Source organism: Falco cherrug, chromosome 2 (assembly GCF_023634085.1).
Source record: "Falco cherrug isolate bFalChe1 chromosome 2, bFalChe1.pri, whole genome shotgun sequence".
Classification (NCBI taxonomy): domain Eukaryota; kingdom Metazoa; phylum Chordata; class Aves; order Falconiformes; family Falconidae; genus Falco; species Falco cherrug.
The window spans coordinates 2,705,820-2,721,329 of NC_073698.1; the positions used below are offsets into that span (position 1 = coordinate 2,705,820).

The 15,510-nt window shown below is 49.8% G+C and overlaps 1 protein-coding gene across 1 annotated transcript; it reads left to right on the forward strand.

Annotated features, from left to right (window-relative positions):
• The first annotated feature begins 7,881 nt into the window (after positions 1-7,881).
• LOC106631271 (olfactory receptor 51L1-like) lies at positions 7,882-9,841 on the forward strand. The gene is given in 5 exon segments (XM_055703100.1): positions 7,882-8,107; positions 8,655-8,788; positions 8,916-9,239; positions 9,242-9,758; positions 9,760-9,841. Coding segments are annotated over 3 exon segments (804 nt in total). The 5' UTR covers positions 7,882-8,107; positions 8,655-8,788; positions 8,916-9,034.
• The last annotated feature ends 5,669 nt before the right edge of the window (positions 9,842-15,510 follow it).

Genomic DNA, 15,510 nt, shown 5'->3' on the forward strand with positions numbered 1-15,510 from the left:
AGCTGCTAATGGCATCCAATGCTGCCTTCCTCCACCGCTCCCCCTTGTGCGTGCTTGTGCTTTGGTGAGCGCTCTCACACCTGAAAGGTAAGGCTGCTCTCCTCCCCACATCTTTCCTCAACTGTGGCCACTAAGGGAGCCAGGGCTCCTTGGACAAACTGAGCTGAGTCTTGCTTCAGGAAGAGCAAAGGAGCCTGCTGCTCCAGGAAGATGCTTCGTTGTACTCATGCTGGTCAGCAGTGTAGTATGCGGAGCAGGTAACCCTCCACACATTTAAACCCCAGAGACTTCAGAGTAAGGGTAAATGGACTTGCTTTCCCCTTAACAAGGCTCCAGCATCCTTTTTTTCTAAGGAGCAGGTTAGCTCCAGGGGACCTAGCCACTGCTCCCAGCACTACACCTGCTGCTGCTCTAGCTGGCTCTGCCTGCCATTGCTTTACACAAGGAAAAAAAAAAATGGTTAACAGAAGACACCCACAGACACCCCTCCAAAAGAGCCATCAGCATTGGACAGGAGCCACAAGAGCTGTGTCCAAGACTTTCCAATCCCAGGTCAGTTGTAATGAAAGATGTCCCTGTGAGCAAAGAAGGCTCTTATGGGACCAAGGAGTGCATTGCTGAGCTCAGACAAGGACTTTTCTCCTCCTGTTTGTGCATAGGACCAGCTGGGTCAGGAACACATTTTCTGTATGGGTAATGGTCCCCTGATGCCTTTCAAGCAGTTAATGCTGGCAATGGACAGAGGCAGACCTGTTTCTGTTTTGGGACAGTTTCAGGAAGGCAGAAAAGGAGATGTGACTCCAACCTGGCACCCACTTATTACTCAAGTGACTCTGAAAATGGGATGTCACCTGGGGCAATACCTCTGCAGCCACCAAGTAGCTGTTTGAGGGCTGCCTGCACCGCATGTCCCCCACATAAGAGAGCAGCCCCCTGCCCTGAGTGATGCCAAAGCCCCATGTTTGGGACATCCCTTGGCAGAGCCTGTCCCCTGGTGTTCAGCAGCTTGTCCCAGCACCTCTGCAGTCCCAGGGCTTGTGGGTGAATCAGGATTTGGCCTGAAAGTCATTCATTTTGCTCAGCTCTCCACAGCACCAAGACATCACCCCAGCATCATGCACTAGGCAGATTCCCTTTCTCCCAGGGAGTCCCAAATAACAGCATTTCTGTGGGGCTGAGCTGAGATGGGGGGCAGGGAACATCCCACAAACCCTGTTTCACCCCAGCCCAGAGGGACACTTTATTCTGAGGGTCTTCTTCAGACATCCAGGCAGAAAAGCAGCTCTGAAACCAGCGTTGCCTGCCTGGAAGAACCAGACGAGGCTCAATCCCATGCCTAGGACTCAAACCCTGTTTCCTGCAGCAGGATGTTTTAGATATTTCTGCTGTATTGCTGTGGCTGTCTCTCCCATCATAAATTGAGTGCAACAAATTTGCACCGGCGGCGGGCACGGGCTGCAGGATGCTGAGTCACAGCAGCCTCCCCCAGCCCAGCTTCAGCATGGGGCTGCGGTGAGATGATAACCCGACAGCACAAACAGGAGTCCAGCTGGGCACAGATAAGGCAACCCTTGGCTGACGGGCAGCATTCCACTTTATGCTGTGTCAGACTTCTGACGCAGCAGAAAATATGTCTGCTGAGGCGGTGTGGCAATCAGCTGAAAAATATTTGGCTTTTTTTTTTTTTTTTTTTTAATTTTTCTTAGGAGATCCAGGAGAGATAGGGCAGCCTTGGATTACCTGGGCAAGTGCAGGCTGCTCAGCCCTGCGGCAGCATGGTTTCCCTGACTGCAGTTCATCTCTGGGGTAAAGCCTAAGACAGGCTCAGGTGACTCATATTCCCAAAGAGATGGTGGTAGGAAGTGTCTTGATAACCAGCCCCTCTTCATCCTCCCCTCTTACCCTGTTGCAAGTCTGGGGGGTGAGGGTGGAAGCTGAGTGCATCAAATGTGCTGGTTACTTTTAAAACGTTTCCTATTTCCACAGGAGAGGGAAGCACAGCACCTTGCTCACCCTCCCAGAGAAAGGCTCTCAGGGGATTAGAGGGCTCCCCTGCCTTCTCCTGCACTGGCTGGCAGGCAGAGATCTTTGTGGAGAAACTGAGTCACCAAACAGGTGGCTGCTCACCCAACATGCCATGAAATGCTTATGACAGGGCAGGATCCACGTCAAGAAAGGGAAACGTTTGCTGTCCCATGCCCTCCTACCCCAGGGATACAAGATAGAATCTTCCCTAGCCAGGTTTTCATTGGCATTCTGGCTGGAAATGGGTGCCAGGCCAGTTTGGTGCTTGTGCAATGCCCTCTCAGCTGTACGGAGCACAGCTCTGTGCAGGTGAGTGCTGAGCCTGCTGTGCCCGGGGCAAGCTGTAAAGCTGGCCTCTTTCGCTGGGACTGAGGAGCTTCTGGGTAAATGTGATTTAGGGTGAACCATAGCACAAAACATTTGTGTTTGGTAGCATTAAGCTGTCCAGACTGTGCTCCCATGTATCATAAGGCACAAAATTCACCTGGGATCTCCTGTCATACTAGGAGCTAATGTTTTTGCATAAGCCTCTCTTCCAAAAGGGCACACAGGCATCATCACTGCCCTGGGAAGCACCTTTTCTTTTGTGGTTGAAATGTAGTGCTCCCTGGGGCAACCTCTGTGCCGGTGGGTGCATGCAGCGCTGTGAAGAGGACCAAAAGACCTTCAGGCATATGCAAATGAAAGCAAACCCTCTTTTTCCAGGCAGGGAAACTGAGGCATGGGTTTAAGAAAGAGAGGGGGAAAGAAAAACAAGGCTGGCCAAGCCACCCTGCAAGAGTCACTGGAGCAGACCTGGATTGTCCCCCCCAGGACCCCCTGCCTCCCCACGAGGCCCCCGCAGCACCACGTGGATTGTGTGTGTGGCTTTGCACAAGGAAAGGCACATCATGGCTGTGGGAGCCCAGCACGGCAGCAGCGCCAGACCCGCGACCGCAGACCCCGTGCCCTGTGGCGCTCCACAGGCAGTGGCAATTTTGGACTGTGGCAAACCCGCTGCTGAGGGAGAGATCCTGCTCCCTCCAGTGTCAGTGAGACCCCACGACGTGCCCAGGCCAAGCCAGGGCAAGATGAGGTGAGTGGGGGAAACTGAGGCACAGCCTCGGACACCTGGTTGTGCTGCCAGCCTGCGAGCATGGGGCAGGGTGATGCCTGCTGGTACCAAGGCTCCCTCTGGACCATGTTCCTGTCAGTGACTGGGATTTCCAGAAGAGGGCTGGGATTCAGATGTCCCAAACCCTTACCCAGTTTGGGTGCTGATTTTCTAGCTGGGCTGTGTTTGGTACTAACTGCTGCTAATCTGGGGCTTAATCCAAAGCCACTCTCAGACATACAACCCAGGTTTGATTCCCTGTGTGATGAAGGGCAGAGGAGCACAGAGCAGAGCTGGGGGGAATGAGCTTCCCCCACCTCCTCCGAGGTTTGATTTACGCCACTCACTCCCAGAATTACTACCAACATGAGGCCAGAGCAGCAGTGCAGAGCTCCGCAGCGCTTTGCACCCTCATTTGCATGCCAGCAAGGTATGTGAAAGCGCCTTGCACCCACCACCCCAAGTTATACGCTGTAGGTCTCCAGCCCACGAGGTCAATCCCGTCATGGTGACAAAGCAGCATCAGAAAATGCCTGATGAGGCCAAGGAGGGAATGGGGGGGCCTTGCAAGGGGCTGGCTGCTCCCTCTGCACACAACGGACCATCTGACTTGGGGTGAATTTTTCTCCTGAGCTGACCTTGGTGATAAAAATAAGGACCTTGGGCATCAGCATGAGGCGGGTGTGTAGGGCCACCAGCTCAGAAAGGGGTGAGGAGAGTGTCTCCCTGCCCTGATAAAGGCCTTATTCTGCACTTATTGCTGCACAGCATGAAGCTGTGCTGTTCCAGTGACCCCCCCTACACACTTTAGTAAATCTCTCTGTTAACAAACTCAGTTTTGCCTTCTCATCAGCTGACTCCGAGGAGGAGGGCCTCACCCTGTCTTCATCAAGAGCAAATGCATCTGGCTGCTGCATTGTCTGGCTTTTCTGGGCTGGGATCAAGTCCCTTCCCACACCTTCTGTGTGATGAGATGAGCAACAAAAGACTTTGTAGGTGAATACCTCTAGTTTCTCCCTTTTCCTCCTCTCTACCCTTTCTGTCCTTTGTTCTGACCCTATAACAGCACTCCGCGACTCTCTCTTACCCCTCTTTTTAACGGGAATTACCCACAGACACAACTGTTTCAGAGGCTGGTACTTTCTCATTGCCTGTTTGGTCATGGAGAAGACTGGTCTCTACTTGGAAGGCTCTAACTTCCCCTCCAGGTGAGCTGGTTTACAGAAACTGGCTCAGCACTTCTGTGCTGTGAGAACACACACACACACACACACACACACACACAAACACGCACGCACGCACCAGTTTATCCCCTGGCACCAGTGGGGTTGTGTCTGCAAAGAGTTTATCTGTCATCCCTAACCCTGTGTCTACTGGAGGAACTGGGAGCAAGGTCCATGCACTGGGATGAGATCCTGGCTCCGTACAGTAACCTGCTGCAGAAGTTCCCAGTGTTGCAGCCATTCTGCAGTCAGGCTGCGTGGGCTGTGCTCTGCTCGGTCAGGGCAGAGGGACGGGCTGGGTGCCATTTTGCTGTCCCCTGGGATGTGCAGAGTCGGTCCTGGTGTCTGAGCTAGCGCTGAGCAAATGTCCCCTCCTGACAGTCTTCGTGGACTGTGCTTTGTGTGTGTAGCGCTGTGGAATTTACACCCAAGTATCCAGGATGGGAATACGGTCTGCTTATCTCAGTTCACTTTGAAAATAAGGCATCTGCCACCACTCCTAGGCCACCACCCCAAGCAGGACCCGCTGTGATGAGCCTCATGGTCCTGGAGAGCTCAAGCCTGGTGCTCAGCAGCAGAAGCGCTGCAGCTGCTGCCTCCAACCCCCTCAGCTGAGGGGGTTGTGACAGTTGTGGTTAACAAACCTCCATCAAAATGACTGCACAAACGCAAATGTTTTAGATCTTTAAGTTAACACTTCCCTAATGCAATTCGTCCTTGCAATAAAAAAGCATTCCCTGTATCCCTGTGCACCCTACTTCTTCATTACTGTTTTACTGGTGGGGGAAGATAGGCCCCAAAGAATACGGTAATAAGTATAACTTTAGATACTGAAATCCGACCATCTTCATCCACTCTGAGGCTCTGGAGCTACAATGTTCAGCACTAAATAATCCATTTCTCCCTCTCACCGACAATGGCCATTAAAGTATTTTGTTCTCATCATTTCCTCTAGTCAGATGAAATCCTCCCAGGGCATTTATTTTATTATTATGTTGTTTTCAAAACGTTTCATCCATCAGTGCACAAAGTGCTGCATTAAAATCCATTCCAAGATTTAGGAAGAACCCCATGAACCTTCTGCCTCTCACAAGAACATTTCTGAGGGCTGAAAGAATATTTTACTCATACCTAGACATGCTGCTGACCTTCTGAACTAAAGTATAATTGCAACACTGCAAGAGTGTCTGCTTTCACATGGCAAGGGCACAGCAAGAGGTCTGTGTGGGGAAACCCCACAGAGAGCTGATGGGGATGGAGATGGGATGTCTTGGAGCATCTCTTCTGGTCTCACCGAACTCAGAGAGGTACATGCTCGTGCCCTGCTCCCTCTGAGGACCATCCCACAGTGATCACTTGAATCCTATTTCTCCCTCACTACTCCAGTGGCTGCACTTGGGAGCTCACAGTGCTCCTCACCCCCAAAGCACCCCAGCAGGAGGACTACAAGCAAGGTGAGTTACTGCAGGAACTTGGAGTGACCCAGGGCAACTGGAGGGAGCTGGGATGCTCAGGCTGGGAAAGTGCTCAAGGAATTACTGAGCACATGTGCCCTGTTCTTATATTCTTTGTTTGGCAATTGCCTAAAGCCACTTTTGGGGACAGGACACAAAGCCACATAGCTCTGGTCTGCTCCAAAGACCGGGGACCTGCTAGGGTTTCCTTCCACACCCACAGAACTGAAGTGGGGCTGGGAACAACAACCTTTAGGACTCATCTATGCATCACCCTGCCACGGAGCAGGAGCAGCTTTACCCAAACCATGTCTGGCCTTATTCTCTGTGGAAGGGGAAGCAAGGAGGAGGAGGAGGAGGAGGGTACCGCTGGAAAGTGTCTCCAGGGTGCATCCCCTGCCACCATCAACAGGCAGTGACTGGCACAGTGCAGAGCCGTGTTGCATGCCAGGATGGACTTGGTGCTGTGGGGGTTAATGTATCTGCTCTGAGCACTGAGAAACCAAGAGCCCTCCTGCTCCCAGGCCAGCCCTCTCCTGTGGAGGGATTGCTCAGGGTCTTCTATAAATCTTCCACTGCTGTGAGCCCTGAGGGTCAAGAACACGCTGCTTCCTTGGTTAGGAACAGGCTGCTTCCTTGCAGTGGAGCTGGTGGGAAGCTCAGGGCAGTCATGAGTGTGGCAGCTGAGTGGGCTCTTTGCTCTGTCGTGGAAGATTTCGTTGTGGCACTGACAAGGGCTCAGCTGGGTCCTGGCTCCTCACAGATGTGGACAGGGTCCGTGATGCCTGCTCCTGCAAACACCCCTGTCACCCTCCTGTGGGCCAGCTCATTTCAGCTACCTGAGGTAGCTCCAAAGAGCTGTGCTCTGTCCCCTTTCCAGAGGGCTAGCATGGAGGTGGGAAACCTCTCAGACACCCCAAACTCTCATATCTCCCTGCTTGCAAAGGGGAATATGCAGCTCTGCATCTGCTCAGAGAACCACTCTGCGCTAGATCAGGGTGCAGCCTCTTTTTCCACTTACAGCTTCATGAGGACACTCATTCTCAGTGGAATCCTGATGCGCATCTGTGGAATTTGTCATTCTCTGGAGTACATCAAACTGTAAGAGTTAAAATGAATCATCACTTAGAGAAGCAATCAAAAGGATTCAGCCCTCTTATATGCTCTTCCTGACAGGCTGTGCATGCAAGAGCTTAGCATGGACCTGATCTCAGATTTAGGAGGGTCTTTGCATTCTGCCAACCCAGTCCCAGCTCACACTCTGCCTGCTTAAAACAGCGATGCTCACTTGCTCCAGTGCATGCTGCAGTGGGGAGCGTGCTGTTTTGTTGCATAAACAAAGGTGGATGAGACAAGGGAGTTCCACAGTTTTTCATGCATGTAACTGATGCAGCATCCACCTAGCACAGTGTGTGTAAAGCTCTGGAGGAAGAGATGGGGCATACCAGAAATTTAGGGCAATTAAAAACGACCTCTGACAGTTCCTGTACTGTCAGGGTGGAGGCTGCACTTGAATTATGGCTGCTTTAACTGACCCTGTCAGATGTTTGTGTCTGAAGATAACTTTCTCCTGTAACTCCTCCTCCTCCCCTTCCATGTAATGGGGGGGATGATCTTTGATAAACTTCTCTTGAGGACTAGAGAAAACTCCCCCACATTAAAGTCTGCAGCTTAGTGCAAGCCCAGGTCTATCCATGGAATTTGTTCTGTCTTTGCAGTTATCCAAGGGTGCTGCACTGTGTACCGAGACAGGGAAGGGCGAAGAGAGATGCTGTGAGTTAGAAGCCTTATGAATCTGAGGAAAGAATGGCAGTATTTCTGCAATTTTATGAACAAGTGTAGATATTTTTGAAAAAAATTAATAGGTTTACAGTTATTTAAGTAATTTCATAAACTTTCCTAGACTTACAGGTGAATATTACAGATAAGGTGACATAAACATCCATAATAGATCTCATTTAGCTGTCAAAACCTGTAATTTCCAGAGCAGTTCCTTAAAAACCCTCTTATGCACCCTTTCATTCCCACTGCCTTCCTCCCTGTTGTTTTCCATGGGATATGCCTGGGGCAGGGGCGGAGTGGGGGGTGGGGGGGAGGGCAAGGAAGACTTCTCTAGATGTTAGAAGCCAACGCAGACCAAACTGAGCTGAGCTGGTGCTCTGGAGACCCCAGTGACTCTCATGACAGATGCTGAGGGTGCACTGGCTTTGCTCCCTGCAGACTGTGAACAAGCACTCACGAGAGCGTGGGAGGCCCTGTCCTTTGAAGACAAGACACAAGGACCAGAGTCAGGCATGCAGAGAAGCTTACAGGTACTATGGGGAGAGTGCTCTAGACATTGCAGTCCTTGAGTCCTGTCTCCATTCTTCAAGGCAGCATGAGTTTACAGAAAGAAAACTTTTTCTAAAAGCAGTTCTGTCTCTCCTCCCTATATTTCTAGTGGGAGGATGTCCAGAGACATCCTGGTTTTATAATGATGTCCTTGTAATTTCCAGCTTACATTTATCTTGTACAATTTACACATATTGCTTTGTGAGTAATACTATCCTTCAGTTTAAGTAGATCTTTTTCCCTGCATGTGTTTGTAGATGGCATGTGTTTTGTTGGTTTAAAAGGGTCAGGCTTTACTGGTCTCCATTCCTAAGAAAGTTGCTCTGTTTCCACAGGCAGTATCTAATCCATTATCACCTCCTTTTCCTTCACCAGATATTCCCAGCAAAAGCACAAAATTTAATATCAGAGCTCACCACAGTCCCCTCTAATTGCAATGTCACTTCTCTCTCTTGATTTGCATTTACACAAGCGCTCACAGACTTTTTTTTTTTTTTTTCTTAATTGTTCATTCCCCTGCTATACCAGGCAGCCAGAACTAGGACTTGCCTACACTGGGCATGCAACACATACAAGTGCTTTCTGCCCGTGCATGGTTCCTGTGACAGAGTGTGCATGCAGGAGCAGGTGAGAACTCTCAGGCTGTTTCTGTACAGCTCCTGGTAAGTTTTGCTATAGTGCAGCTTTGCTGGTCATGGTGATGCCTCTGATCTGAAGCTTCAGAGGAAGGGCTCCTGGACTACCCCCATTTCTTACTGCCTGTGTGAACCTTGCTGTCTTTCCTTCCAGGGCAGCTATTCAGGGATAAGATGGAGCATCCTTGTTTCATCCCAACAAGGACCAACAGTAGTCAGACCAGGACCCTATCCTTCTTTTTCGGTGGCTTTCCAGCATGAAAAACCACGCATATGTGGTCAGCTGTTCCTCTCTACTCTACGTACCCCCTGGCACTGCTTGGGGACTTGACCATTCTTTCTATCATTAAGGCAGAGCAGAGCCTCCACACACCCATGTATCTATTCCTTGCTATGCTAGCTGTGCCTGACCTGGGCTTGTCCACATCCAGGTTCCCAACCATGCTGAGGATGCTGTAGCAGAGGGCCAGGGAGGTCAGCATTGCACCTGCCTTGCCCAAATGTTCTTCATTCACACCTTCACAGATATGGAATCTGCTGTCATTCTGGCAATAGCTTTCAATCTCTATGTAATCATCTGCCACCCCCTACAATATTCCTCCATCCTCACCAACTCAGGGACCACCAAGATATGTGTGACAATTGTCATGAGGACCACCCTTGTCCAGCTCCCACTCCCAATCCTACTGACTCGGCTGCGTTTCACTAGAGTCAGCAAGCTCTCCCATCCCTACTGTCTGCATCCAGACATCATCAAACATGCAGGCTCAGGTACAAGGATTAATAGTACCTATGACCTTTTTGTGCTACTCTCCACACTAGGTTTGGACTTGCTATTTGTCCTCCTGTCCTATCTTCACATCCTTAAGACGATCCTGAACACTGTGACTTGGAGGGAGCATCTCAAAGCTCTCAACACCTGCATCTCACATATCTGTGCTGTCCTGCTTTTCATTATCCCCATGATCTGCCTGTCCATGATGCACCGGTTTATCCCCCCAGACCTATGATTTCACAGCCAGCATCCATTTTCTTGCTCCACCCATCCTGAATCCTATCATATATAATGTGAAAACCTAAATGATCCGGAGATGGATACTAAGAATGCTCTGCCAAACAGGGGTCCGCTAGTCCAGCATTGCCATTTAGTGAAGTCAATAAGATGCTCACTGCTATCCAATGCGAGATTGAACCCCAGTGAAGACCAGCCCAGAGACGGGAACATGTCAAACTTCTGCTGATGTAAGGGTATGTGGCAAGTAAGGTTATAAGGAAGGTAAAAGGTATGTGGAAGGTAAAGGATATGTTGATACCGGCAACATAAGAACCATGGTTTGTAAGAATATCTAGTCAGTGGCTCTTCAACATATAAACAGAGGCCAAAGACAGGAAAAATAACAAATCGTACCTAGATACGCAAACCCAAGACCCCAGGAGATAACAGAGACAGTAACACAGGCCACAACCTTCAGGTCAGTGATTGAGGAGTGGCTGGAGGAGCCAGGAGGAAAGAGGTTCAAGCAAAACTGCTGAGAAGGGAGAAAGAAATTATCATGGTTCTCCCGGAAAAGAGCAGACTTGGTGCGGGATATTCGATGGGGCTTATGTGAAATTTTTTATTGAATGATTTAAGGGGCTTGTGCAAATGTGCAAAATACATTATGGGGCGTTTAAAGGAAGGACCAAAGGTAAGGGAAAGGAGGGATCTAGGTGTATTGGGAAGAGCCCAGCATGGGAAAATGGAGGGGGACTGATAGTGGGGCTGATTAAGTGTAAACAAGTTGCTGCTCAATACACTCTCCAGGCCACTGCAGCCTGTCCTGTCTGCTCATTAAACTCACTTCTAGCTCTTTTCTGAGTGACCTTACTTGGTGTACAGGGTTATATGGGTGGGATTTGGTGACAAACATTAAGCTGGACTAACTGATGAGTGGGAGGAGACCAGAACCTGGAAAGACCCAAGCCTGGAGCTGAAGAGTGAACAAGCAGGGCCCAGGGTCTGGGTATAGATCTGGGTGGGCTTCTGGTCTGTTCCCGGGTTCAAGGGGCCCATGCACACGAGAGTGGCTGTGAACCAAGTGGGCAAGGGTCATGTCCTGTCCTGACCATCCATAGAGGAGGAATGGGGCTGAGTCATGCTGGTCATGTCTATTTGAGCACTGCTGGTGTTGGTGTGGGTGCCAGGGCAGGCGCTGCTCTCTGTGACAGTTTTTTTGGCCGCCTGGGACCGTGTATGGCCCCAGAGAGACCAGGCTGGTCACTGGCCATTCAGACTTGATCCACTGTATGTGAGGTGGAGGATAAGGGTGATCAGGAGCACGGGGAGACAGGTCTGGCAAGGTTCACCCTCCACAGACACAGCTGGGCTTGTGTCCCAGACAGGGGGCTGGTAATAGAAGCAGCCCCCCAGGTCTGCAGGGGAAACCCTTTATAGCAAGTAATGACTTTTGAACTCTCAGACATTAACCAAAAGTATTGTCTTCTCTTTAAAATGCAAGTGCTTTTGTCCCTAGGTTTTTCTTTGTTTCACTTGAGTATTTTGCTTGGGTTAGACCACAATATAAGATTTCTGGAAATAGCTGCCCCTCCTGAATTAGCATGCACAAATTAGTATGCTGGAGTTTCCATAAGTCACTGCAGCACAACACCTCCTCAGACTGGCTCATTTAGACTTAAAAGATTGATTTCTTCCTACTACTTGAGCTGATGAGGTAGCGTGGCTTCAGAAGAAGCAGTTCTTTTCCAGCTGACCCAGAGGTGCAGGCACTCTATAAGCTGACACCCTTGGAAGGACATTTTAAAACAGTTTAAACATTTAGGAACTGCTTTTGTGTGTGTTCTGCCAGTGTTTGTAATGGACCGGGTACCTAGTACTGTAACAAGTAAGATCATCATGTCCTTGGGAGTGCTGTTACTGGGAACTATAAATATTTTAAAATGTGGTCCAGTGGATTCCTCCAGCCTTTCCAGGCTCAGACCCCTTGGCACACATCTATATAACCCATGCAGACACATACGTGCATCCTCCTATGTACAATGAAATTACAAGCCCCAACAAAATACCCTGGAGAGCAGTAATTCTGCTTCTTCCAGAGTCTAAGTTTTGGGTAATTCGGGTGAGAGCTTCCGTCAGACACCCTTTGCCCAAAAGCTGCTTGGCAGAGCCTTGCTCATGCATGAGACCCACAGCCCTCCACCTCAGAGCTGCCCTTCTCTACTGAGGAAGAGCTCTGCAGTGTGTTGTGGATGGCAAAAGTTTCTACAAGCACAAAAACCGGCAAGATAAATACACAGGAAAGCAATCCTTTGATAACAAAATAGCCTCTCTGACTGAGTAGCCCCTGCGCTCTTCTGCATTGAGGAGCACCATTGCATGTTTGCCTTGTGCTTAAACTCTCCCCCAGGCATCTGCTGGTGGCCACGCTGTTGGGGCTGTTGGGTTAGAGCACGTTTGGACCAGCTCCTTGCAGGACTCCCACGCCAAGTGCAGGCTGAGCTGAGCTCTGCCGCCCCAGAGTCAGTCCTTCCATCACAAACTGGAATCCCAGAGGCATCAGCGCGGCCGAAGCTGGATGCCGTCTCGCCAGCCGAGAGCCTTGGCAGCAGCACCGGGGAGGTGTGAAGCCAGGAGCCTGCAAACTGGCAGTACTCCCCTTGTCCTGGGGGATGAGGCTGCGTTGCCCGCAGGTCAGGCCGGGTACCGCGGGGCTGGCCTGGCGGAGCGCGGCTCGTTGCTTCCCTCTGCTGGGTGCTGCGGCGTGGGATGCGGGATGCTCCCCGTCCCCGCTGTCCCAGGTCCCGGTGGCCTCAGCCCACAGCAGGGAGCGCCTCATGTCAACGAAGAGGGGGGCATGTCTCCGCTTCGGAGACCACAAATGAGAAAGCAGATCCATGGGGGTCACACAGCTTGCCCCATGCCAGGCTCACCCCATAGGGTCTTTGTCCCATGTCAGCACCTTCATGGAAAGGTTGTTTCTCCTTTTCTTTTTCCTTTTCTCATTTTCCTGAAACGGGGAGACAGACTAGATGTAAAGTCTCCATGAGAGGGTCCTTCTGAGTGGCTTACTGAAGGCATTTTGCAGAGGAACCCCTATCAAGCCTCTGTCAGAGAAAGGGTACATGTGCACAGAGACCTGCACACCACCACAACACACACACACCCCTCCCCCCACCCCCCCAATACAGCTGCTGCATTCAAAAGGTGGCTGTGCTTTGATTTTTGAGACTTTTAAAACCCCAAAGCTGTGGAGCTTAATAGCCATGCCTGCTTTTCAGACCTGAGTTTAGGGGGCTTCAAAATCTATTCTTGAAATACTGATTCCCAAGATGACAGGTCACAATTTTCCTGAGAAAGAAAGAGAGAGAGAGGGAGAGAGAGAGGAAGAGAAAGAAAGAAAGAAAGAAAGAAAGAAAGAAAGAAAGAAAGAAAGAAAGAAAGAAAGAAAGAAAGAAAGAAAGAAAGAAAGAAAGAAAGAAAGAAAGAAAGAAAGAAAGAAAGAAAGAAAGAAAGGAAGGAAGGAAGGAAGGAAAGAAAGAAAGAAAGAAAGAAAGAAAGAAAGAGAGAGAGAAAGGAAGGAAGGAAGAAAGGAAGAAAGAAAGAAAGAAGTCCGTCTGGTTTTATTTCAGCAACTAACTCTAGATTTAGTGCTTAATTTAAGGTACCCAGGTTTGACTTTCTCCATACTTTTATTAGTTTCCCCCACAACCTCATTCTGTTCACCCACTTGTTGACCATTCCCACTCTTGGTTAATATTGGATTTTCTTTTTATGCCCCCAAAGAGAGTCCTCACAGGGTACAAACCAATGCTGAGTATTCACACTAGGAACGGCAATGAAAGCCTGCTGCAGAGAGCACACACATTTACCGTATTAATCACCCTGGTGCTTGAAGCAGCAGTGTTTGAACACCCACAGAGGCAGGCAGAGCAAGGCTAGAGGCAGTGATAGCAGCAGATCCTGTGTCATCTGTAGGGCTGGCTGGAGGAGGTCAGCATCACTCATCTGTATGTCTTTAGCCACCCCACCTCATCTCAATTCCCCTGTAAAGGAGGTGACACAGCACACCAATGGCCTTATGTGCTCCATCCCATGCCATAATTTCAATGGAAGGTCTCACCTGGCAGCTCACATTAAAGGTGTTCCACTCAAAACCCCATGAATTTTGTATTTTCATCATGTTTCTCCAAGAAGCACAGACCAGATGCTGCTCCCAGCTACACATGAGCCCCATGGGGCCTCAGGGGTAGGGTATAAATATCACCACTTCCCTGCCCATCTCTGCAAGCATCCCTTCAGGTTCAGAGGCAGATATCCTCAATCCTGGCTGTCACGGGAGCTGGTGAGTTGTTTGCACTAGCTGTCATTTGGTGGGTTTTTGTGGCTGAGGTGCCTGATTTGAACTAGAAGGTAAAATTCTGCAGCTGGGAGAAACTCCCCCAGGCCACTCCAAGCTGCATCTTTAGGCTCTGAGATGAGAAACACCATTTTCCAGGCAGGGTTTGTGGTGTAAATGCTGCTACTTTGGCTCCAGGACTTTTCTCTGACCAGAAGGGTATGCCACTTGCAGCACCTACCTGCAGGACAGTTTCTCAGGCTCCACCTCAATTAATATTTCATGCAGGAGATAACAGCCTGGCTCTAAAAAGCTGACAGCCTGCCTGATGCCCTCATGCTGCCTGTCATGTATAATTCCCAAGAAAAGGGCCAGGATGTGCCTTCAAAGGAGAAAAAGACTATCAGCAAAATCTTCTGCTGTCATCACCAGGTTATTGCTAGTCAAAGCAGCTGGAGACCTAGCCCTGACCACCCATCATCTGTGAAAGGTTCATGACTCTTCTTCATGTTTTGACTAGCTTGACTGATGCTGCCCTCATAGGTAGCTTTGTTATTTTCCCAGAAATACTGCAAATCACTTTCTTGGTAGGGCTGAGCACCCTGTAGAGGAAGAGGAAACACAGACAGAAGTTCCAAGGCAGCACCAAGGAGAAAAGCTGCAGCAGTCCCTGGCATGTACAGAGAGGACTCTGCATGCACAAACCCAGTGCACATTGGGTCACTGCAGGATATGGGCTTGTTCAGTGCACATCTGGCAGCAGATGTGGCCAGCTGAGACCAGAACACGAAGATGTGACACAGTGTAGGGCAGACTACACTCAGGCAGCACTGCTGGATTGTATTTCACCCAGCTGCAGTGCAAATGTCCCTCCACCCCATCATGCAGCGGGACAATCCTTGTGCTCTGACATGAGCAAACACTGAGGATTCTGAGCTCCCCTGGGTACACCTGACGTGCGGAATTAGACTCTATAACTCGAAAGTTATAAAGTAGGTATGTTTATTGCGCGCAGATGCACGGGGGATCGCTCCTCCACAAGCGTGCATACCCGAAGTGACGAACCATCTCACATTTATACAATAAAACAAATGAATATTCAATTAACGCCTATACATATTCGTTACCTAAACCCGCTTACTCTCTCTTCGTATGTTAATCAGCTTATCAGTCCTTTGCCTGCAATGTGGTGTTCTTGCAGGTTTGTAGGTGATTCGTGTTCTTGTGACCATCCCATCTTCTCCAGCAAGGAGACTTAGCACTCCCTCCCTCTAGATAGCATTGGAATATCTCTTATCCTTTTCTCATTCTTTTTTAAATAGCCCCTTTGTTAGAGGAAGAAGGGCAGGCGTCTCCTCAAAACTGTAGTTGTCTCCTCAGAGCTGTGTGCCTATATGACCAGACACCGCACCCATG